Raw genomic sequence first — 24,902 nt, forward strand, 5'->3', positions numbered from 1 at the left:
CCCTCCCCCACTATCAACATCCTGGGGGTTACCATCTCCAACAAGAGAGAGAATCTAACCATCGCCCCCTTGACGTTCAATGGCGTTACCATCACTGAATCCCCCTCCCCCCACTATCAACATCCTGGGGGTTACTGTCTCCAACAAGAGAGAGAGAATCTAACCATCGCCCCCTTGACGTTCAATGGCGTTACCATCACTGAATCCCCCTCCCCCCACTATCAACATCCTGGGGATTACCGTCTCCAACAAGAGAGAGAGAATCTAACCATCGCCCCCTTGATGTTCAATGGCGTTACCATCACTGAATCCCCCTCCCCCACTATCAACATCCTGGGGGTTACCGTCTCCAACAAGAGAGAGAGAATCTAACCATCGTCCCCTTGATGTTCAATGGCGTTACCATCACTGAATCCCCCTCCCCCCACTATCAACATCCTGGGGGTTACCGTCTCCAACAAGGGAGAGAATCTAACCATCGCCCCCTTGACGTTCAATGGCGTTACCATCACTGAATCCCCCTCCCCCACTATCAACATCCTGGGGGTTACCATCTCCAACAAGAGAGAGAATCTAACCATCGCCCCCTTGATGTTCAATGGCGTTACCATCACTGAATCCCCCTCCCCCCACTATCAACATCCTGGGGGTTACTGTCTCCAACAAGAGAGAGAGAATCTAACCATCGCCCCCTTGATGTTCAATGGTGTTACCATCACTGAATCCCCCTCCCCCACTATCAACATCCTGGGGGTTACCGTCTCCAACAAGAGAGAGAGAATCTAACCATCGCCCCGTTGACGTTCAATGGCGTTACCATCACTGAATCCCCCTCCCCCCCACTATCAACATCCTGGGGGTTCCCGTTGACCAGAAACTGACCTGGACCCAACCCCATATCAATACAGCGGCTCCGAGAGCAGGTCAGAGGCTGGGAATCCTGCAGCGAGTAACTCCCCTCCTGACCCTCTCCACCCAAAGCCCTGTCCCACCATCGACAAGGCACGAGTCAGGGAGGGGGAGGGAATACTCCCCACTTGCCCTGGACGGGGGGCAGGGTGGCCCCGACAACACTCGAGAAGCTTAACACCGTCCAGGGGCAAAGCAGCCCCCTCCTCATCCCACTTGATCGACACATTAACCCCCACCTTCAACACTCCCTCCCACCCCCAAGGTGGCTGGGATCATTCGGAATGCCCGGCTGAGCTCCAACACTCCCTCCCTCTGCCCCCGAGGTAGCTGGGCTCATTAGGAATGCCTGGCTGAGCTCCAACACTCCCTCCCTCCCACCCCCGAGGTAGCTGGGCTCATTAGGAATGCCTGGCTGAGCTCCAACACTCCCTCCCTCCCACCGCCGAGGTAGCTGGGCTCATTAGGAATGCCCGGCTGAGCTCCACCACTCCCTCCCTCCCACTCCCGAGGTAGCTGGGCTCATTAGGAATGCCCGGCTGAGCTCCAACACTCCCTCCCTCCCAACCTCAAATACCCTTTGGCCCGACAGGTCTGGGCCTAGCCCCTCACCTGGTGAACTTGAAGATCCTGAGCAGGCGAACACAGCGGAGGACCGAGATGCCCAGGGGCGACATGATCTGGAACTCGACCAGGATGGTCTCGGCGATCCCTCCGCACACCACGAAACAGTCGAAACGGTTGAAAAAGGACAGGAAGTAGGCGTTGAGCCCCAGGCTGTACACCTTCAGCAGCATCTCGCAGGTGAACAGGGCCAGGAGCACCTTGTTAGCAATGTCTGAGAGGACGCAGAAGGGGTCAGAGTAAGGCACACTGCTTCCAGGGTCAGATCACAGTCAGCCTGGAATATAACCCCTCGATTCCCCCTTCCTGATTAAACCCCTCAGGCTGGAATATAACCCCTCGATTCCCCTTCCTGATTAAACCCCTCAGCCTGGAATATAACCCTTCGATTCCCCTTCCTGATTAAACCCCTCGGCCTGGAATATAACCCCTCGATTCCCCTTCCTGATTAAACCCCTCGGCCTGGAATATAACCCCTCGATTCCCCTTCCTGATTAAACCCCTCGGCCTGGAATATAACCCTTCGATTCCCCCTTCCTGATTAAACCCCTCAGCCTGGAATATAACCCCTCGATTCCCCCTTCCTGATTAAACCCCTCAGCCTGGAATATAACCCCTCGATTCCCCCTTCCTGATTAAACCCCTCGGCCTGGAATATAACCCCTCGATTCCCCCTTCCTGATTAAACCCCTCGGCCTGGAATATAACCCCTCGATTCCCCCTTCCTGATTAAACCCTTCAGCCTGGAATATAACCCCTCGATTCCCCCTTCCTGATTAAACCCCTCGGCCTGGAATATACCCCCTCGATTCCCCCTTCCTGATTAAACCCCTCGACCAGGAATATAACCCCTCGATTCCCCCTTCCTGATTAAACCCCTCGGCCTGGAATATAGGCCCTTGATTTCCCCTTCCTGATTAAACCCCTCAGCCTGGAATATAACCCCTCGATTCCCCCTTCCCGATTAAACCCCTCGGCCTGGAATATAACCCCTCGATTCCCCCTTCCTGATTAAACCCCTCAGCCTGGAATATAACCCCTCGATTCCCCCTTCCTGATTAAACCCCTCAGCCTGGAATATAACCCCTCGATTCCCCCTTCCTGATTAAACCCCTCAGCCTGGAATATAACCCCTCAATTCCCCCTTCCTGATTAAACCCCTCAGCCTGGAATATAACCCCTCAATTCCCCCTTCCTGATTAAACCCCTCAGCCTGGTTTGGGTACGTGGAGGTTTGGGAGAATTGGGGAATTGGTGCAATGGGAGTTGGGTTAATGGGAGTTGGGGTGATGGGATTTGGGGTGATGGGATTTGGGGTGATGGAAGTTGGGGTTAATGGGAGTTGGTGTTAATGGGAGTTGGTTTAATGGAAGTTGGGTAAATGGGAGTTGGGGTTAATGGGAGTTGGGTTAATGGGAGTTGAGGTGATGGGAGTTGGGGTGATGGGAGTTGGGGTTAATGGGAGTTGGGGTTAATGGGAGTTGGGTTAATGGGAGTTGCGTCAATGGGAGTTGGGTTAATGGGAGTTGCGTCAATGGGAGTTGGGGTGATGGGATTTGGGTTAATGGAAGTTGGGGTTAATGGGAGTTAGGTTAATGGGAGTTGGGTTAATGGGAGTTGGGGGTTATGGGAGTTGGGGTTAATGGGAGTTGGGTTAATGGGAGTTCGGGGTTATGGGAGTTTGGTTAATGGGAGTTGGGTTAATGGGAGTTGGGGTTAATGGGAGTTGGGGCGATGGGAGTTGGGGGTTATGGGAGTTGGGGTTAATGGGAGTTGGGTTAATGGGAGTTGGGGGTTATGGGAGTTTGGTTAATGGGAGTTGGGGCGATGGGAGTTGGGGTGATGGGAGTTGGGGTTAATGGGAGTTGGGGTTAATGGGAGTTGGGGTGAATGGGAGTTGGGTTAATGGGAGTTGGGTTAATGGGAGTTGGGGTTAATGGGAGTTGGGGTTAATGGGAGTTGGGGTGATGGGAGTTGGGGTGATGGGAGTTGGGGAGATAGGAGTTGGGGTTAATGTGAGTTGGGGTTAATGGGAGTTGGGGTGATGGGAGTTGGGGTTAATGGGAGTTGAGGTTAATGGGAGTTGGGGTGATGGGAGTTGGGGTGAATGGGAGTTGGTGTTAATGGGAGTTGAGTTAATGGGAGTTGGGGGGTGATGGGAGTTGGGGTTAATGGGAGTTGAGTTAATGGGAGTTGGGGGGTGATGGGAGTTGGGGTTAATGGGAGTTGAGTTAATGGGAGTTGGGGTTAATGTGAGTTGGGTTAATGGGAGTTGGGTTAATGGGGGTTGGGGTGATGGGAGTTGGGTTAATGGAAGTTGGGTGATGGGAGTTGGGGTGATGGGAGTTGGTTAATGGAAGTTGGGGTTAATGGGAGTTGGGGCGAATGGGAGTTTGGTTAATGAGAGTTAGGGCAATGGGAGTTGGGGTTAATGGGAGTTGGGGTGATGGGAGTTGGGGTGATGGGAGTTGAGTGATGGGAGTTGTGGTGATGGGAGTTGGGGTGATGGGAGTTTGGTTAATGGGAGTTGGGGCGTTGGGAGTTGGGGTTAATGGGAGTTGGGGTGATGGGAGTTGGGATAATTGGAGTTGGGGTTAATGGGAGTTGGGTTAATGGGAGTTGGGGTGATGGGAGTTGGGTGATGGGAGTTGGGGTTAATGGGAGTTGGGTGAATGGGAGTTGGGTGATGGGAGTTGGGGTTAATGGAAGTTGGGTGAATGGGAGTTGGGGTGATGGGAGTTGGGTTAATGGGAATTGGGTTCATGGGAGTTGGGTTTAATGGGAGTTGGGGTGATGGGAGTTGGGTTAATGGGAGTTCGGGTTAATGGGAGTTGGGTTATGGGAGTTGGGTTAATGGGAGTTGGGGGGTGATGGGAGTTGGGCTTAATGGGAGTTGGGTTAATGGGAGTTGGGGTTAATGGGAGTTGAGTTAATGGGAGTTGGGTTAATGGGAGTTGGGGTGATGGGAGTTGGGGTTAATGGGAGTTGGGGTGATGGGAGTTGAGTTAATGGGAGTTGGGTTAATGGGAGTTGGGGTGATGGGAGTTGGGGCTAATGGGGGTTGGGGTGATTGGAGTTGGGGGGTGATGGGAGTTAGGTTAATGGAAGTTGGGGTTAATGGGAGTTGGGGCGAATGGGAGTTTGTTTAATGAGAGTTAGGGCGATGGGAGTTGGGGTTAATGCGAGTTGGGGTGATGGGGAGTTGGGGTTAATGGGAGTTGGGGTGATGGGAGTTGAGTGATGGGAGTTGGGGTGATGGGAGTTGGGTTAATGGGAGTTTGGGTGATGGGAGTTGGGGTGATGGGAGTTGGGGTTAATGGGAGAATGGGAGTTGGGGTTAATGGGAGTTGGGGGGTGATGGGAGTTGGGGTGAATGGGAGTTGGGGTTAATGGGAGTTGGGGTTAAGGGAGTTGGGTTAATGGGAGTTGGGTTGATGGGAGTTGGGTTAATGGGGGTTGGGGGTTATGGGAGTTGGGGTTAATGGGAGTTGGGTTAATGGGAGTTCGGGGTTATGGGAGTTTGGTTAATGGGAGTTGGGTTAATGGGAGTTGGGGTTAATGGGAGTTGGGGCGATGGGAGTTGGGGGTTATGGGAGTTGGGGTTAATGGGAGTTGGGGGTTATGGGAGTTGGGTTAATGGGAGTTGGGTTAATGGGAGTTGGGGGTTATGGGAGTTTGGTTCATGGGAGTTGGGGCGATGGGAGTTGGGGTGATGGGAGTTGGGGTTAATGGGAGTTGGGGTTAATGGGAGTTGGGGGTGAATGGGAGTTGGGTTAATGGGAGTTGGGTTAATGGGAGTTGGGGTTAATGGGAGTTGGGTTAATGGGAGTTGGGGTTAATGGGAGTTGGGGTGATGGGAGTTGGGGTGATGGGAGTTGGGGAGATGGGAGTTGGGGTTAATGTGAGTTGGGGTTAATGGGAGTTGGGGTGATGGGAGTTGGGGTGAATGAGAGTTGGTGTTAATGGAGTTGAATTAATGGCAGTTGGGGGGTGATGGGAGTTGGGGTTAATGGGAGTTGAGTTAATGGGAGTTGGGGGGTGATGGGAGTTGGGGTTAATGGAGTTGAGTTAATGGGAGTTGGGGTTAATGTGAGTTGGGTTAATGGGAGTCGGGTTAATGGGAGTTGGGGGTGATGGAGTTGGGGTTAATGGGAGTTGGGGTGATGGGAGTTGGGTTAATGGGGGTTGGGGTGATGGGAGTTGGGTTAATGGAAGTTGGGTGATGTGAGTTGGGGTGATGGGAGTTGGTTAATGGAAGTTGGGGTTAATGGGAGTTGGGGCGAATGGGAGTTTGGTAATGAGAGTTAGGGCATGGGAGTTGGGGTTAATGGGAGTTGGGGTGATGGGAGTTGGGGTGATGGGAGTTGAGTGATGGGGTTGTGGTGATGGGAGTTGGGGGTGATGGGAGTTTGGTTAATGGGAGTTGGGGCGTTGGGAGTTGGGGTTAATGGGAGTTGGGGTGATGGGAGTTGGGATAATCGGAGTTGGGGTTAATGGGAGTTGGGTTAATGGGAGTTGGGGTGATGGGAGTTGGGCGATGGTAGTTGGGGTAATGGGAGTTGGGTGAATGGGAGTTGGGTGATGGGAGTTGGGGTAATGGAAGTTGGGTGAATGGGAGTTGGGGTGATGGAGTTGGGTTATGGGAATTGGGTCATGGGAGTTGGGGTTAATGGGAGTTGGGGTGATGGGAGTTGGGGTTAATGGGAGTTGGGTCTAATGGGAGTTGGGGTTAATGGAGTTGGGGGTGATGGGAGTTGGGTGAATGGGAGTTGGGTTAATGGGAGTTGGGGGTTAATGGGAGTTGGGTTAATGGGAGTTGGGGTGATGGGAGTTGGGGTTAATGGGAGTTGGGTTAATGGGAGTTGGGTTAATGGGAGTTGGGGTTAATGGGAGTTGGGTTAATGGGAGTTGGGTTAATGGGAGTTGGGGTGATGGGAGTTGGGGTTAATAGGAATTGGGTTAATGGGAGTTTGGTTAATGGGAGTTGGGGCGATGGGAGTTGGGTTAATGGGAATTGGGGGGTGATGTGATTTGGGGTTAATGGGAGTTGGGTTAATGGGAGTTGGGGCGATGGGAGTTGGGTTAATGGGAGTTGGGGTGATGGGAGTTGGGGTTAATGGGAGTTGAGTTAATGGGAGTTGGGGTTAATGTGAGTTGGGTTAATGGGAGTCGGGTTAATGGGAGTTGGGGGTGATGGGAGTTGGGGTTAATGGGAGTTGGGGTGATGGGAGTTGGGTTAATGGGGGTTGGGGTGATGGGAGTTGGGTTAATGGAAGTTGGGTGATGGGAGTTGGGGTGATGGGAGTTGGTTAATGGAAGTTGGGGTTAATGGGAGTTGGGGCGAATGGGAGTTTGGTTAATGAGAGTTAGGGCGATGGGAGTTGGGGTTAATGGGAGTTGGGGTGATGGGAGTTGAGTGATGGGAGTTGTGGTGATGGGAGTTGGGGTGATGGGAGTTTGGTTAATGGGAGTTGGGGCGTTGGGAGTTGGGGTTAATGGGAGTTGGGGTGATGGGAGTTGGGATAATCGGAGTTGGGGTTAATGGGAGTTGGGTTAATGGGAGTTGGGGTGATGGGAGTTGGGTGATGGGAGTTGGGGTTAATGGGAGTTGGGTGAATGGGAGTTGGGTGATGGGAGTTGGGGTTAATGGAAGTTGGGTGAATGGGAGTTGGGGTGATGGGAGTTGGGTTAATGGGAATTGGGTTCATGGGAGTTGGGGTTAATGGGAGTTGGGTTGATGGGAGTTGGGTTAATGGGAGTTGGGGGTGATGGGAGTTGGGGTTAATGGGAGTTGGGGTGATGGGAGTTGGGTTAATGGGGGTTGGGGTGATGGGAGTTGGGTTAATGGAAGTTGGGTGATGGGAGTTGGGGTGATGGGAGTTGGTTAATGGAAGTTGGGGTTAATGGGAGTTGGGGCGAATGGGAGTTTGGTTAATGAGAGTTAGGGCGATGGGAGTTGGGGTTAATGGGAGTTGGGGTGATGGGAGTTGGGTTAATGGAAGTTGGGGTTAATGGGAGTTGGGTTAATGGGAGTTGGGTTAATGGGGGTTGGGGGTTATGGGAGTTGGGGTTAATGGGAGTTGGGTTAATGGGAGTTCGGGGTTATGGGAGTTTGGTTAATGGGAGTTGGGTTAATGGGAGTTGGGGTTAATGGGAGTTGGGGCGATGGGAGTTGGGGGTTATGGGAGTTGGGGTTAATGGGAGTTGGGGGTTATGGGAGTTGGGTTAATGGGAGTTGGGTTAATGGGAGTTGGGGGTTATGGGAGTTTGGTTCATGGGAGTTGGGGCGATGGGAGTTGGGGTGATGGGAGTTGGGGTTAATGGGAGTTGGGGTTAATGGGAGTTGGGGTGAATGGGAGTTGGGTTAATGGGAGTTGGGTTAATGGGAGTTGGGGTTAATGGGAGTTGGGTTAATGGGAGTTGGGGTTAATGGGAGTTGGGGTGATGGGAGTTGGGGTGATGGGAGTTGGGGAGATGGGAGTTGGGGTTAATGTGAGTTGGGGTTAATGGGAGTTGGGGTGATGGGAGTTGGGGTGAATGAGAGTTGGTGTTAATGGGAGTTGAATTAATGGCAGTTGGGGGGTGATGGGAGTTGGGGTTAATGGGAGTTGAGTTAATGGGAGTTGGGGGGTGATGGGAGTTGGGGTTAATGGGAGTTGAGTTAATGGGAGTTGGGGTTAATGTGAGTTGGGTTAATGGGAGTCGGGTTAATGGGAGTTGGGGGTGATGGGAGTTGGGGTTAATGGGAGTTGGGGTGATGGGAGTTGGGTTAATGGGGGTTGGGGTGATGGGAGTTGGGTTAATGGAAGTTGGGTGATGTGAGTTGGGGTGATGGGAGTTGGTTAATGGAAGTTGGGGTTAATGGGAGTTGGGGCGAATGGGAGTTTGGTTAATGAGAGTTAGGGCAATGGGAGTTGGGGTTAATGGGAGTTGGGGTGATGGGAGTTGGGGTGATGGGAGTTGAGTGATGGGAGTTGTGGTGATGGGAGTTGGGGTGATGGGAGTTTGGTTAATGGGAGTTGGGGCGTTGGGAGTTGGGGTTAATGGGAGTTGGGGTGATGGGAGTTGGGATAATCGGAGTTGGGGTTAATGGGAGTTGGGTTAATGGGAGTTGGGGTGATGGGAGTTGGGCGATGGTAGTTGGGGTTAATGGGAGTTGGGTGAATGGGAGTTGGGTGATGGGAGTTGGGGTTAATGGAAGTTGGGTGAATGGGAGTTGGGGTGATGGGAGTTGGGTTAATGGGAATTGGGTTCATGGGAGTTGGGGTTAATGGGAGTTGGGGTGATGGGAGTTGGGGTTAATGGGAGTTGGTCTAATGGGAGTTGGGGTTAATGGGAGTTGGGGGGTGATGGGAGTTGGGGTGAATGGGAGTTGGGGTTAATGGGAGTTGGGGTTAATGGGAGTTGGGTTAATGGGAGTTGGGGTGATGGGAGTTGGGGTTAATGGGAGTTGGGTTAATGGGAGTTGGGTTAATGGGAGTTGGGGTTAATGGGAGTTGGGTTAATGGGAGTTGGGTTAATGGGAGTTGGGGTGATGGGAGTTGGGGTTAATAGGAATTGGGTTAATGGGAGTTTGGTTAATGGGAGTTGGGGCGATGGGAGTTGGGTTAATGGGAATTGGGGGGTGATGTTAATGGGAGTTGGGTTAATGGGAGTTGGGGCGATGGGAGTTGGGTTAATGGGAGTTGGGGTGATGGGAGTTGGGGTTAATGGGAGTTGAGTTAATGGGAGTTGGGGTTAATGTGAGTTGGGTTAATGGGAGTCGGGTTAATGGGAGTTGGGGGTGATGGGAGTTGGGGTTAATGGGAGTTGGGGTGATGGGAGTTGGGGTTAATGGGAGTTGGGGTGATGGGAGTTGGGTTAATGGGGGTTGGGGTGATGGGAGTTGGGTTAATGGAAGTTGGGTGATGGGAGTTGGGGTGATGGGAGTTGGTTAATGGAAGTTGGGGTTAATGGGAGTTGGGGCGAATGGGAGTTTGGTTAATGAGAGTTAGGGCGATGGGAGTTGGGGTTAATGGGAGTTGGGGTGATGGGAGTTGAGTGATGGGAGTTGTGGTGATGGGAGTTGGGGTGATGGGAGTTTGGTTAATGGGAGTTGGGGCGTTGGGAGTTGGGGTTAATGGGAGTTGGGGTGATGGGAGTTGGGATAATCGGAGTTGGGGTTAATGGGAGTTGGGTTAATGGGAGTTGGGGTGATGGGAGTTGGGTGATGGGAGTTGGGGTTAATGGGAGTTGGGTGAATGGGAGTTGGGTGATGGGAGTTGGGGTTAATGGAAGTTGGGTGAATGGGAGTTGGGGTGATGGGAGTTGGGTTAATGGGAATTGGGTTCATGGGAGTTGGGGTTAATGGGAGTTGGGTTGATGGGAGTTGGGTTAATGGGAGTTGGGGGTGATGGGAGTTGGGGTTAATGGGAGTTGGGGTGATGGGAGTTGGGTTAATGGGGGTTGGGGTGATGGGAGTTGGGTTAATGGAAGTTGGGTGATGGGAGTTGGGGTGATGGGAGTTGGTTAATGGAAGTTGGGGTTAATGGGAGTTGGGGCGAATGGGAGTTTGGTTAATGAGAGTTAGGGCGATGGGAGTTGGGGTTAATGGGAGTTGGGGTGATGGGAGTTGAGTGATGGGAGTTGTGGTGATGGGAGTTGGGGTGATGGGAGTTTGGTTAATGGGAGTTGGGGCGTTGGGAGTTGGGGTTAATGGGAGTTGGGGTGATGGGAGTTGGGATAATCGGAGTTGGGGTTAATGGGAGTTGGGTTAATGGGAGTTGGGGTGATGGGAGTTGGGTGATGGGAGTTGGGGTTAATGGGAGTTGGGTGAATGGGAGTTGGGTGATGGGAGTTGGGGTTAATGGAAGTTGGGTGAATGGGAGTTGGGGTGATGGGAGTTGGGTTAATGGGAGTTGGGTTCATGGGAGTTGGGGTTAATGGGAGTTGGGTTGATGGGAGTTGGGTTAATGGGAGTTGGGGTTAATGGGAGTTGGGGTTAATGGGAGTTGGGGTTAATGGGAGTTGGGTGAATGGGAGTTGGGGTGATGGGAGGTGGGGTGATGGGGTTTGGGCTAATGGGATGTGGTGGTGATGGGAGTTGGGGTGATGGGAGTTGGGATAATGGGAGTTGGGGTTAATGGGAGTTGGGTTAATGGGAGTTGGGGTTAATGGGAGTTGGGGTGATAGGAGTTGGGGTGATGCGATTAGGGGTTAATAGGAGTTGGGTTAATGCGAGTTGGGGCGATGGGAGTTGGGTGATGGGAGTTGGGGTTAATGGGAGTTGGGGTGATGGGAGTTGGGGTTAATGGGAGTTGGGGTGATGGGAGTTGGGTTAATGGGAGTTGGGTTAATGGGAATTGAGGCAATGGGAGTTGGGGGGTGATGGGAGTTGGGTTAATGGGAGTTGGGGTGATGGGAGTTGGGGTGATGGGAGTTGGGTTAATGGGAGTTAGGGTTAATTGGAGTTGGTCTAATGGGAGTTGGGGTGATGCGATTAGGGGTTAATAGGAGTTGGGTTAATGGGAGTTGGGGTGATGGGAGCTGGGGTTTATTGGGAGTTGGGGTTAATGGGAGTTGGGTTAATGGGAGTTGAGGTGATGGGAGGTGGGGTGATGGGAATTGTGTTAATGGGAGTTGGGGTAATGGGAGTTGGGGTAATGGGAGTTGGGGTGATGGGAGTTGGGTTAATGGGAGTTGGGGTTAATGGGAGTTGGGTTAATGGGAGTTGGGTTAATGGGGGTTGGGTCAATGGGAGTTGGGGTGATGGGAGGTGGGGTGATGGGAATTGGGTAAATGGGAGTTCGGTTAATGGGAGTTGGGTTAATGGGGGTTGGGTCAATGGGAGTTGGGGTGATGGGAGTTGGGGTGATGGGAATTGGGTTAATGGGAGTTGGGGTGATGGGAGTTAGGGTTATTGGGAGTTGGGGTTAATGGAGTTGGGTTAATGGGGGTTGGGGTGATGCGAGTATGGGTTAATGGGAGTTGGGTTAATGGGAGTTGGGGTGATGGGAGTTGGGGTGATGGGAGTTGGGGTTAATGGGAGTTGGGGTGATGGGAGTTAGGGCGATGGGAGTTGGGGTTAATGGGAGTTGGGTTGATGGGAGTTGGGGTGATGGGAGTTGGGTTAATGGGATTTGGGGTTAATGGGAGTTGGGTTAATGGGATTTGGGGTTAATGAGAGTTGGGTTAATGGGACTTCGGTTAATGGGAGTTGGGGCGATAGGAGTTGGAGTTTACGGGAGTTGTGGTGATGGGAGTTGGGGTGATAGGAGTTGGGGTGATGGGAATTGGGTTAATGTGAGTTGGGGTTAATGGGTTTTGGGGTGATGGGAGTTGGGATTAATGGGAGTTGGGTTAATGGGAGTTGGGGCGATGGGAGTTGGGGTTAATGGGTTTTGGGGTGATGGGAGTTGGGATTAATGAGAGTTGGGTTAATGGGAGTTGGGGCGATGGGAGTTGGGGTTAATGGGTTTTGGGGCGATGGGAGTTGGGGTTAATGGGAGTTGGGGGGTGATGGGAGTTGGGGTGATGGGAGTTGGAGTGATGGGAGTTGGGGTTAATGGGAGTTGGAGTGATGGGAGTTGGGGTGATGGGAGTTGGAGTGATGGGAGTTGGGGTGATGGGAGTTGGGGGTGATGGGAGTTGGGGTTAATGGGAGTTGGGTGAATGGGAGTTGGGGGGTGATGGGAGTTGGGGTTAATGGGAGTCGGGTTAATGGGAGTTGGGGGTGATGGGAGTTGGGGTTAATGGGAGTTGGGGGTGATGGGAGTTGGGGTGATGGGAGTTGGGGATGATGGGAGTTGGTTTAATGGGAGTTGGGGTTAATGGGAGTTGGGGGTGATGGGAGTTGGGGGTTGATGGGAGTTGGGGGGTGATGGGAGTTGGGGTGATGGGAGTTGGGGGTTGATGGGAGTTGGGGGGTGATGGGAGTTGGGGGGTGATGGGAGTTGGGGTGATGGGAGTTGGGGGGTAATGGGAGTTGGGGTGATGGGAGTTGGGGTTAATGGGAGTTGGGGGGTGATGGGAGTTGGGGTGATGGGAGTTGGGGTGATTGGAGTTGGGGGGTGATGGGAGTTGGGAGTTGATGGGAGTTGGGAGGTGATGGGCGTTGGGGCGTGATGGGAGTTGGGGTTAATGGGAGTTGGGGGGTGATGGGAGTTGGGGGGTGTTGGGCGTTGGGGTGATGGGAGTTGGGGGGTGATGGGCGTTGGGGTGATGGGAGTTGGGGGGTGATGGGAGTTGGGGGGTGATGGGAGTTGGGATTAATGGGAGTTGGGGGGTGATGGGCGTTGGGGTGATGGGAGTTGGGGGTGATGGGAGTTGGGGTTAATGGGAGTTGGAGGGTGATGGGAGTTGGGGGGTGATGGGTGTTGGGGTTAATGGGAGTTGGGGTGATGGGAGTTGGGGTGATGGGAGTTGGGGGGTGATGGGAGTTGGGAGGTGATGGGAGTTGGGAGGTGATGGGAGTTGGGTTAATGGGAGTTGGGGTCATGGGAGTTGGGTTAATGGGATTTGGGGTTAATGGGAGTTGGGTTAATGGGAGTTGGGGGGTGATGGGCGTTGGGTTAATGGGAGTTGGGGGGTGATGGGCGTTGGGGTGATGGGAGTTGGGGGGTGATGGGAGTTGGGGGGTGATGGGAGTTGGGGTTAATGGGAGTTGGGGGGTGATGGGCGTTGGGGTGATGGGAGTTGGGGGTGATGGGAGTTGGGGTTAATGGGAGTTGGAGGGTGATGGGGGTTGGGGAGTGATGGGAGTCGGGGTGATGGGAGTTGGGGGGTGATGGGAGTTGGGAGGTGATGGGAGTTGGGAGGTGATGGGCGTTGGGGGGTGATGGGAGTTGGGTTAATGGGAGTTGGGGGGTGATGGGAGTTGGGGGGTGATGGGAGTTGGGGGGTGATGGGAGTTGGGGTGATGGGAGTTGGGGGGTAATGGGAGTTGGGGGGTGATGGGAGTTAGGGGGTGATGGGAGTTGGGGGGTGATGGGAGTTGGGGTGATGGGAGTTGGGGGTGATGGCAGTTGGGGGGTGATGGGAGTTGGGGGGTGATGGGCGTTGGGATGATGGGAGTTGGGTTAATGGGAGTTGGGTTAATGGGAGTTGGGGTATTGGGAGTTGGGTTAATGGGATTTGGGGTTAATGGGAGTTGGGTTAATGGGATTTGGGGTTAATGAGAGTTGGGTTAATGGAAGTTGGGTTAATGGGAGTTGGGGCGATAGGAGTTGGAGTTTACGGGAGTTGTGGTGATGGGAGTTGGGGTGATAGGAGTTGGGGTGATGGGAATTGGGTTAATGTGAGTTGGGGTTAATGGGTTTTGGGGTGATGGGAGTTGGGATTAATGGGAGTTGGGGCGATGGGAGTTGGGGTTAATGGGTTTTGAGGTGATGGGAGTTGGGATTAATGGGAGTTGGGTTAATGGGAGTTGGGGCGATGGGAGTTGGGGTTCATGGGAGTTGGGGGGGTGATGGGAGTTGGAGTGATGGGAGTTGGGGTTAATGGGAGTTGGAGTGATGGGAGTTGGGGTGATGGGAGTTGGAGTGATGGGAGTTGGGGTTAATGGGAGTTGGAGTGATGGGAATTGGGGTGATGGGAGTTGGGGTGATGGGAGTTGGGGGTGATGGGAGTTGAGGGTGATGGGAGTTGGGGTTAATGGGAGTTGGAGGGTGATGGGAGTTGGGGGGTGATGGGAGTTGGGGTTAATGGGAGTTGGGGTGATGGGAGTTGGGGTGATTGGAGTTGGGGGGTGATGGGAGTTGGGAGGTGATGGGAGTTGGGAGGTGATGGGCGTTGGGGGGTGATGGGAGTTGGGTTAATGGGAGTTGGGGTTAATGGGAGTTGGGGGTGATGGGAGTTGGGGGTTGATGGGAGTTGGGGGGTGATGGGAGTTGGGGTGATGGGAGTTGGGGGTTGATGGGAGTTAGGGGGTGATGGGAGTTGGGGGGTGATGGGAGTTGGGGTGATGGGAGTTGGGGGGTGATGGCAGTTGGGGGGTGATGGGAGTTGGGGGGTGATGGGCGTTGGGATGATGGGAGTTGGGTTAATGGGAGTTGGGTTAATGGGAGTTGGGGTGATGGGAGTTGGGTTAATGGGATTTGGGGTTAATGGGAGTTGGGTTAATGGGATTTGGGGTTAATGAGAGTTGGGTTAATGGGAGTTGGGTTAATGGGAGTTGGGGCGATAGGAGTTGGAGTTTACGGGAGTTGTGGTGATGGGAGTTGGGGTGATAGGAGTTGGGGTGATGGGAATTGGGTTAATGTGAGTTGGGGTTAATGGGTTTTGAGGTGATGGGAGTTGGGATTAATGGGAGTTGGGTTAATGGGAGTTGGGGCGATGGGAGTTGGGGTTCATGGGAGTTGGGGGGGTGATGGGAGTTGGAGTGATGGGAGTTGGGGTTAATGGGAGTTGGAGTGATGGGAGTTGGGGTGATGGGAGTTGGAGTGATGGGAGTTGGGGTTAATGGGAGTTGGAGTGATGGGAGTTGGGGTGATGGGAGTTGGGGTGATGGGAGTTGGGGGTAATGGGAGTTGAGGGTGATGGGAGTTGGGGTTAATGGGAGTTGGGTGAATGGGAGTTGGGGGGTGATGGGAGTTGGGGGGTGATGGGAGTTTGGGTTAATGGGAGTCGGGTTAATGGGAGTTGGGGGTGTTGGGAGTTGGGGTTAATGGGAGTTGGGGGTGATGGGAGTTGGGGTTAATGGGAGTTGGAGGGTGATGGGAGTTGGGGGGTGATGGGAGTTGGGGTTAATGGGAGTTGGGGTGATGGGAGTTGGGGTGATTGGAGTTGGGGGGTGATGGGAGTTGGGAGGTGATGGGAGTTGGGAGGTGATGGGCGTTGGGGGGTGATGGGAGTTGGGTTAATGGGAGTTGGGGTTAATGGGAGTTGGGGGTGATGGGAGTTGGGGGTTGATGGGAGTTGGGGGGTGATGGGAGTTGGGGTGATCGGAGTTGGGGGTTGATGGGAGTTGGGGGGTGATGGGAGTTGGGGGGTGATGGGAGTTGGGGTGATGGGAGTTGGGGGGTAATGGGAGTTGGGGTGATGGGAGTTGTGGTTAATGGGAGTTGGGGGGTGATGGGAGTTGGGGTGATGGGAGTTGGGGTGATTGGAGTTGGGGGTGATGGGAGTTGGGAGGTGATGGGAGTTGGGAGGTGATGGGCGTTGGGGCGTGATGGGAGTTGGGGTTAATGGGAGTTGGGGTTAATGGGAGTTGGGGGTGATGGGAGTTGGGGGTTGATGGGAGTTGGGGGGTGATGGGAGTTGGGGTGATGGGAGTTGGGGGTTGATGGGAGTTGGGGGGTGATGGGAGTTGGGGGGTGATGGGAGTTGGGAGGTGATGGGAGTTGGGAGGTGATGGGCGTTGGGGGGTGATGGGAGTTGGTTTAATGGGAGTTGGGGTTAATGGGAGTTGGGGGTGATGGGAGTTGGGGGTTGATGGGAGTTGGGGGGTGATGGGAGTTGGGGTGATGGGAGTTGGGGGTTGATGGGAGTTGGGGGGTGATGGGAGTTGGGGGGTGATGGGAGTTGGGGTGATGGGAGTTGGGGTGATGGGAGTTGGGGTTAATGGGAGTTGGGGGTGATGGGAGTTGGGGGGTGATGGGAGTTGGGGTGATGGGAGTTGGGGGGTAATGGGAGTTGGGGGGTGATGGGAGTTAGGGGTGATGGGAGTTGGGGGGTGATGGGAGTTGGGGTGATGGGAGTTGGGGGGTGATGGGAGTTGGGGGGTGATGGGAGTTGGGGGGTGATGGGAGTTGTGTTCATGTGAGTTAGGGTTAATGGGTGTTGGGGTGATGGGAGTTGGGTTAATGGGAGTTGGGGGGTGATGGGAGTTGGGGGTGATGGGCGTTGGGGTTGATGGGAGTTGGGGGGTGATGGGCGTTGGGGTTAATGGGAGTTGGGTTAATGGGAGTTGGGGTTAATGGGAGTTGGGTTAATGGGTGTTGGGGGGTGATGGGAGTTGGGGTTAATGGGAGTTGGGCTGATTGGAGTTGGGGGGTGATGGGAGTTGGGGGGTGATGGGCGTTGGGGGGTGATGGGAGTTGGGGGGTGATGGGAGTTGGGGGGTGATGGGAGTTGGGGGGTGATGGGCCTTGGGATGATGGGAGTTGGGGGGTGATGGGAGTTGGGGGGTGATGGGAGTTGGGGTGATGGGAGTTGGGGGGTGATGGGAGTTGGGGGGTGATAGGAGTTGGGTTAATGGGAGTTGGGGGGTGATGCGTGTTGGGGGGTGATGGGCGTTGGGGTGATGGGCATTGGGGTGATGAGAGTTGGGGTGATGGGAGTTGGGGTGATGGGAGTTGGGGGGTGATGGGAGTTGGGGGTTGATGGGAGTTGGGGGTGATGGGAGTTGGGGAGTGATGGGAGTTGGGGGGTGATGGGAGTTGGGGGTTATGGGCGTTGGGGTGATGGGAGTTGGGGGGTGATGGGAGTTGGGGGGTGATGGGTGTTGGGGTGATGGGAGTTGGGGGGTGATGGGAGTTGGGGTTAATGGGAGTTGGGGTGATGGGAGTTGGGGGGTGATGGGAGTTGGGGTTAATGGGAGTTGGGGAGATGGGAGTTGGGTGGTGATGGGAGTTGGGGGTGATGGGAGTTGGGTTAATGGGAGTTGGGGGGTGATGGGAGTTGGGGTGATGGGAGTTGGGGGGTGATGGGAGTTGGGGGGTGATAGGAGTTGGGTTAATGGGAGTTGGGGGGTGATGCGTGTTGGGGGGTGATGGGCGTTGGGGTGATGGGCGTTGGGGTGATGGGAGTTGGGGTGATGGGTGTTGGGGTTAATGGGAGTTGAGGGGTGATGGGAGTTAGGGGGTGATGGGAGTTGGGTGGTGATGGGCGTTGGGATGATGGGAGTTGGGTTAATGGGAGTTGGGTTAATGGGAGTTGGGGTGATGGGAGTTGGGTTAATGGGATTTGGGGTTAATGGGAGTTGGGTTAATGGGATTTGGGGTTAATGAGAGTTGGGTTAATGGGAGTTGGGTTAATGGGAGTTGGGGCGATAGGAGTTGGAGTTTACGGGAGTTGTGGTGATGGGAGTTGGGGTGATAGGAGTTGGGGTGATGGGAATTGGGTTAATGTGAGTTGGGGTTAATGGGTTTTGAGGTGATGGGAGTTGGGATTAATGGGAGTTGGGTTAATGGGAGTTGGGGCGATGGGAGTTGGGGTTCATGGGAGTTGGGGGGGTGATGGGAGTTGGAGTGATGGGAGTTGGGGTTAATGGGAGTTGGAGTGATGGGAGTTGGGGTGATGGGAGTTGGAGTGATGGGAGTTGGGGTTAATGGGAGTTGGAGTGATGGGAGTTGGGGTGATGGGAGTTGGGGTGATGGGAGTTGGGGGTAATGGGAGTTGAGGGTGATGGGAGTTGGGGTTAATGGGAGTTGGGTGAATGGGAGTTGGGGGGTGATGGGAGTTGGGGGGTGATGGGAGTTTGGGTTAATGGGAGTCGGGTTAATGGGAGTTGGGGGTGTTGGGAGTTGGGGTTAATGGGAGTTGGGGGTGATGGGAGTTGGGGTTAATGGGAGTTGGAGGGTGATGGGAGTTGGGGGGTGATGGGAGTTGGGGTTAATGGGAGTTGGGGTGATGGGAGTTGGGGTGATTGGAGTTGGGGGGTGATGGGAGTTGGGAGGTGATGGGAGTTGGGAGGTGATGGGCGTTGGGGGGTGATGGGAGTTGGGTTAATGGGAGTTGGGGTTAATGGGAGTTGGGGGTGATGGGAGTTGGGGGTTGATGGGAGTTGGGGGGTGATGGGAGTTGGGGTGATCGGAGTTGGGGGTTGATGGGAGTTGGGGGGTGATGGGAGTTGGGGGGTGATGGGAGTTGGGGTGATGGGAGTTGGGGGGTAATGGGAGTTGGGGTGATGGGAGTTGGGGTTAATGGGAGTTGGGGGGTGATGGGAGTTGGGGTGATGGGAGTTGGGGTGATTGGAGTTGGGGGTGATGGGAGTTGGGAGGTGATGGGAGTTGGGAGGTGATGGGCGTTGGGGCGTGATGGGAGTTGGGGTTAATGGGAGTTGGGGTTAATGGGAGTTGGGGGTGATGGGAGTTGGGGGTTGATGGGAGTTGGGGGGTGATGGGAGTTGGGGTGATGGGAGTTGGGGGTTGATGGGAGTTGGGGGGTGATGGGAGTTGGGGGGTGATGGGAGTTGGGAGGTGATGGGAGTTGGGAGGTGATGGGCGTTGGGGGGTGATGGGAGTTGGTTTAATGGGAGTTGGGGTTAATGGGAGTTGGGGGTGATGGGAGTTGGGGGTTGATGGGAGTTGGGGGGTGATGGGAGTTGGGGTGATGGGAGTTGGGGGTTGATGGGAGTTGGGGGGTGATGGGAGTTGGGGGGTGATGGGAGTTGGGGTGATGGGAGTTGGGGGGTAATGGGAGTTGGGGTGATGGGAGTTGGGGTTAATGGGAGTTGGGGGTGATGGGAGTTGGGGGGTGATGGGAGTTGGGGTGATGGGAGTTGGGGGGTAATGGGAGTTGGGGGGTGATGGGAGTTAGGGGTGATGGGAGTTGGGGGGTGATGGGAGTTGGGGTGATGGGAGTTGGGGGGTGATGGGAGTTGGGGGGTGATGGGAGTTGGGGGGTGATGGGAGTTGTGTTCATGTGAGTTAGGGTTAATGGGTGTTGGGGTGATGGGAGTTGGGTTAATGGGAGTTGGGGGGTGATGGGAGTTGGGGGTGATGGGCGTTGGGGTTGATGGGAGTTGGGGGGTGATGGGCGTTGGGGTTAATGGGAGTTGGGTTAATGGGAGTTGGGGTTAATGGGAGTTGGGTTAATGGGTGTTGGGGGGTGATGGGAGTTGGGGTTAATGGGAGTTGGGCTGATTGGAGTTGGGGGGTGATGGGAGTTGGGGGGTGATGGGCGTTGGGGGGTGATGGGAGTTGGGGGGTGATGGGAGTTGGGGGGTGATGGGAGTTGGGGGGTGATGGGCCTTGGGATGATGGGAGTTGGGGGGTGATGGGAGTTGGGGGGTGATGGGAGTTGGGGTGATGGGAGTTGGGGGGTGATGGGAGTTGGGGGGTGATAGGAGTTGGGTTAATGGGAGTTGGGGGGTGATGCGTGTTGGGGGGTGATGGGCGTTGGGGTGATGGGCATTGGGGTGATGAGAGTTGGGGTGATGGGAGTTGGGGTGATGGGAGTTGGGGGGTGATGGGAGTTGGGGGTTGATGGGAGTTGGGGGTGATGGGAGTTGGGGAGTGATGGGAGTTGGGGGGTGATGGGAGTTGGGGGTTATGGGCGTTGGGGTGATGGGAGTTGGGGGGTGATGGGAGTTGGGGGGTGATGGGTGTTGGGGTGATGGGAGTTGGGGGGTGATGGGAGTTGGGGTTAATGGGAGTTGGGGTGATGGGAGTTGGGGGGTGATGGGAGTTGGGGTTAATGGGAGTTGGGGAGATGGGAGTTGGGTGGTGATGGGAGTTGGGGGTGATGGGAGTTGGGTTAATGGGAGTTGGGGGGTGATGGGAGTTGGGGTGATGGGAGTTGGGGGGTGATGGGAGTTGGGGGGTGATAGGAGTTGGGTTAATGGGAGTTGGGGGGTGATGCGTGTTGGGGGGTGATGGGCGTTGGGGTGATGGGCGTTGGGGTGATGGGAGTTGGGGTGATGGGTGTTGGGGTTAATGGGAGTTGAGGGGTGATGGGAGTTAGGGGGTGATGGGAGTTGGCGGGTGATGGGAGTTGGAGTTAATGGGAGTTGGGGGGTGATGGGAGTTGGGGGGTGATGGGAGTTGGGGGTGATGGGAGTTGGGGGTGATGGGAGTTGGGTTGATGGGAGTTGGGGGGTGATGGGAGTTGGGGGTTGATGGGAGTTGGGGGGTGATGGGAGTTGGGGGGTGATGGGAGTTGGGGGTGATGGGAGTTGGGGGTGATGGGAGTTGGGGGTTGATGGGAGTTGGGGGGTGATGGGCGTTGGGGTGATGGGAGTTGGGGTGATGGGAGTTGGGTGGTGATGGGAGTTGGGGGGTGATGGGAGTTGGGGTGATGGGAGTTGGGGGGTGATGGGAGTTGGGGGGTGATGGGAGTTGGGGGTGATGGGAGTTGGGGGGTGATGGGAGTTGGGGGGTGATGGGAGTTGGGGGGTGATGGGAGTTGGGTTGATGGGAGTTGGGGGGTGATGGGAGTTGGGGGTTGATGGGAGTTGGGGGGTGATGGGAGTTGGGGGGTGATGGGAGTTGGGGGTGATGGGTGTTGGGGGGTGATGGGAGTTGGGGGTTGATGGGAGTTGGGGGGTGATGGGAGTTGGGGGTGATGGGAGTTGGGGGGTGATGGGAGTTGGGTGTGATGGGAGTTGGGGGTTGATGGGAGTTGGGGGGTGATGGGAGTTGGGGGGTGATGGGAGTTGGGGTTAATGGGAGTAGGGGGGTGATGGGAGTTGGGGGGTGATGGGAGTTGGGGTTTATGGGAGTTGGGGGTTGATGGGAGTTGGGGGGTGATGGGAGTTGGGGGGTGATGGGAGTTGGGGGGTGATGGGCGTTGGGGTGATGGGAGTTGGGGGGTGATGGGAGTTGGGGGGTGATGGGCGTTGGGGTGATGGGAGTTGGGTTAATGGGAGTTGGGGGGTGATGGGAGTTGGGTTAATGGGAGTTGGGGGGTGATGGGAGTTGGGGGGTGATGGGAGTTGGGGGGTGATGGGAGTTGGGGGGTGATGGGAGTTGGGGGGTGATGGGAGTTGGGGGGTGATGGGAGTTGGGGGGCGATGGGAGTTGGGGGTGATGGGAGTTGGGGAGTGATGGGAGTTGGGGGGTGATGGGAGTTGGGGGTTGATGGGAGTTGGGGGGTGATGGGAGTTGGGTTAATGGGAGTTGGGGGGTGATGGGAGTTGGGGGGTGATAGGAGTTGGGTTAATGGGAGTTGGGGGGTGATGCGTGTTGGGGGGTGATGGGCGTTGGGGTGATGGGCGTTGGGGTGATGGGAGTTGGGGTGATGGGTGTTGGGGTTAATGGGAGTTGAGGGGTGATGGGAGTTGGGGGGTGATGGGAGTTGGCGGGTGATGGGACTTGGAGTTAATGGGAGTTGGGGGGTGATGGGAGTTGGGGGGTGATGGGAGTTGGGGGTGATGGGAGTTGGGGGTGATGGGAGTTGGGTTGATGGGAGTTGGGGGGTGATGGGAGTTGGGGGTTGATGGGAGTTGGGGGTTGATGGGAGTTGCGGGGTGATGGGAGTTGGGGGGTGATGGGAGTTGGGGGTGATGGGAGTTGGGGGTGATGGGAGTTGGGGGTTGATGGGAGTTGGGGGGTGATGGGCGTTGGGGTGATGGGAGTTGGGGTGATGGGAGTTGGGTGGTGATGGGAGTTGGGGGGTGATGGGAGTTGGGGTGATGGGAGTTGGGGGGTGATTGGAGTTGGGGGGTGATGGGAGTTGGGGGGTGATGGGAGTTGGGGGGTGATGGGAGTTGGGTTGATGGGAGTTGGGGGGTGATGGGAGTTGGGGGTTGATGGGAGTTGGGGGGTGATGGGAGTTGGGGGGTGATGGGAGTTGGGGGTGATGGGTGTTGGTGGGTGATGGGAGTTGGGGGTTGATGGGAGTTGGGGGGTGATGGGAGTTGGGGGTGATGGGAGTTGGGGGGTGATGGGAGTTGGGGGTGATGGGAGTTGGGGGTTGATGGGAGTTGGGGGGGTGATAGGAGTTGGGTTAATGGGAGTTGGGGGGTGATGGGCGTTGGGGGGTGATGGGCGTTGGGGGGCGATGGGAGTTGGGGTTAATGGGAGTAGGGGGGTGATGGGAGTTGGGGGGTGATGGGAGTTGGGGTTTATTGGAGTTGGGGGGTGATGGGAGTTGGGGGGTGATGGGAGTTGGGGGGTGATGGGAGTTGGGGGTGATGGGAGTTGGGGGGTGATGGGAGTTGGGGGGCGATGGGAGTTGGGGGTGATGGGAGTTGGGGAGTGATGGGAGTTGGGGGGTGATGGGAGTTGGGGGTTGATGGGAGTTGGGGGGTGATGGGAGTTGGGGGTGATGGGAGTTGGGGGGTGATGGGAGTTGGGGGTTGATGGGAGTTGGGGGTGATGGGAGTTGGGTTAATGGGAGTTGGGGGGTGATGGGAGTTGGGGGGTGATGGGAGTTGGGGGTGATTGGAGTTGGGGAGTGATGGGAGTTGGGTTAATGGGAGTTGGGGGGTGATGGGAGTTGGGGGGTGATGGGAGTTGGGGGGTGATGGGAGTTGGGTTAATGGGAGTTGGGGGGTGATGGGAGTTGGGGGGTGATGGGAGTTGGGGGTGATTGGAGTTGGGGAGTGATGGGAGTTGGGTTAATGGGAGTTGGGGGGTGATGGGAGTTGGGGGGTGATGGGAGTTGGGTTAATGGGAGTTGGGGGGTGATGGGAGTTGGGGGGTGATGGGAGTTGGGGGTGATTGGAGTTGGGGAGTGATGGGAGTTGGGTTAATGGGAGTTGGGGGGTGATGGGAGTTGGGGGGTGATGGGAGTTGGGTTAATGGGAGTTGGGGGGTGATGGGAGTTGGGGGGGTGATGGGAGTTGGGTTAATGGGAGTTGGGGGGTGATGGGAGTTGGGTTAATGGGAGTTGGGGGGTGATGGGAGTTGGGGGGTGATGGGAGTTGGGTTAATGGGAGTTGGGGGGTGATGGGAGTTGGGGGGTGATGGGAGTTGGGGGGTGATGGGAGTTGGGTTAATGGGAGTTGGGGGGTGATGGGAGTTGGGGGGTGATGGGAGTTGGGGAGTGATGGGAGTTGGGTTAATGGGAGTTGGGGGGTGATGGGAGTTGGGGGGTGATGGGAGTTGGGGGTGATGGGAGTTGGGTTAATGGGAGTTGGGGGGTGATGGGAGTTGGGGGGTGATGGGAGTTGGGGGGTGATGGGAGTTGGGTTAATGGGAGTTGGGGGTGATGGGAGTTGGGGGACTTCCTCAGGAGCTGGTGGGGGGGGAAGGCCGAGCTGGGCGGGGTATGTAGCCGGAGCGCCCCCTATAGGAAGACTCACCCTGCGTGTCGGTCAGCCACTGGGGTTGGTTGTAGTGCTCCGATGCGATGGTGGCTGTGTTGAGGAACACCAGCAACAGCACCATCCAGTAGAAAGTGACGCATTTGACTGCCGCCCGGCACTTCCTCCGACAACCCCGGTTCCAACGGCGCAGGCTTTTGCTGTGGGGGTCAGAGGGCAGAGGGGAGAGCGGGGATAGGAGGGGGGACGCCGAATCGGAGAGTCACACAGCGCCGAGACTGACCCTTCCGCCCAAGCCTTCCGTACTGACCCCAGTCCCGAACTCAGCTCGCCCCCTTCCTGCCCCGCTCAACGACACCCAGTGCGGAAGCAGACCCTTCGGCCCATCCCATCCGTGCTGACCCCGATACCCTAACCTAACCCAGCCCCCATTTCCCAGCACTTGGCCCATCTCCCCCCTAAACCCTTCCTATCCATGTCCCCCCCCCATCCTTTTAAATGTTATCATTGTACCAGCCCCCACCAGTTCCTCTGGCAGCTCGTTCCACACACGCACCACCCTCTGGGGGGAAAAGTTACCCCTCGGGTCCCTTTCCCCCCCCCTCACCTTAAACCTACCCCCCTCTAGTTCTGGGCTCCCCCCACCCCAGGGGGAAAAGACCTTGTCTATTTACCCTATCCATGCCCCCCCCCCATGATTTTATAACCCTCTATAAGGTCACCCCTCAGCCTCCGACGCTCCAGGGAAAACAGCCCCAGCCCTGTTCACCCTCTCCCAATCGTTCAACATTGTCCTGAAATCTCCCATCCTGGGGAACCCCCCCCCATCGACGCCCCCTCGTGATTTTATCAACCTCTATAAGGCCACGCCCTCAAAACTCATGTGAAAACAGCCCCAGCCTCTCTGTGTAACTCCAAACCCACCGTTCCGGACAATGTCCTGCTCAATCTCTTCCCAAATCCTCTCCAGTTTAACGATGGTAAAGTTCACACAAGCCCCCGGCTTCTGGTCCAACAGGTTTACTCGGAAGCACTCGCTTTCGGAGCGCTGCCCTCCCATCAGGGAACCGTGGAACAGGATTATAAGACACAGAATTTACAGCAACGAGATTGTGTCTTGGAGTGTATTATTAACACGGTCGGAGCTGACGAAGTGTTGCTGGAAAAGCGCAGCAGGTCAGGCAGCATCCAAGGAACAGGAGAATCGACGGTTCGGACATCAGCCCTTCTCCTTCATCTTTCAGAATGACCAGGCTAGTTTCAGTTCCTCCACAATCCAAGAACTTTTCTAAAGATATATTCGATCGACAGAAGACTGTCAAAAGGTGACTTCATTAGAAATAGATTCCCTGCAGGGTGGAAACAGGCCCTTCGGCCCAACAAGTCCACACTAACCGTCTAAAGGGTTCCCAGATACGACGTTAACCCCTGCCTAATCCACCCTAACCCCCTACACGTCCCTGGGCACTACGGGGACAATTTAACACGGCCAATCCCACCCTAACCTGCACATCCCTGGGCA

General features: G+C 55.6%; 1 protein-coding gene across 1 annotated transcript in view; it reads right to left on the reverse strand.

Moving 5' to 3' along the window:
• Positions 1 to 24,902, reverse strand: part of LOC140470036 (voltage-dependent L-type calcium channel subunit alpha-1D-like) — a 52,466-nt gene that overhangs the window by 23,500 nt on the left and 4,064 nt on the right. Inside the window, exons 2-3 of the mRNA XM_072566496.1 lie at positions 23,420 to 23,580; positions 1,522 to 1,747 (exon numbers count right to left, since the gene is read on the reverse strand). Coding sequence (XP_072422597.1) covers positions 1,522 to 1,747; positions 23,420 to 23,504 — 311 coding nt within the window. The 5' untranslated portion in view covers positions 23,505 to 23,580. The remainder of the gene's footprint in view (positions 1 to 1,521; positions 1,748 to 23,419; positions 23,581 to 24,902) is intronic.

This window comes from Chiloscyllium punctatum, chromosome 50 (genome assembly GCF_047496795.1).
Source record: "Chiloscyllium punctatum isolate Juve2018m chromosome 50, sChiPun1.3, whole genome shotgun sequence".
Classification (NCBI taxonomy): Eukaryota; Metazoa; Chordata; class Chondrichthyes; order Orectolobiformes; family Hemiscylliidae; genus Chiloscyllium; species Chiloscyllium punctatum.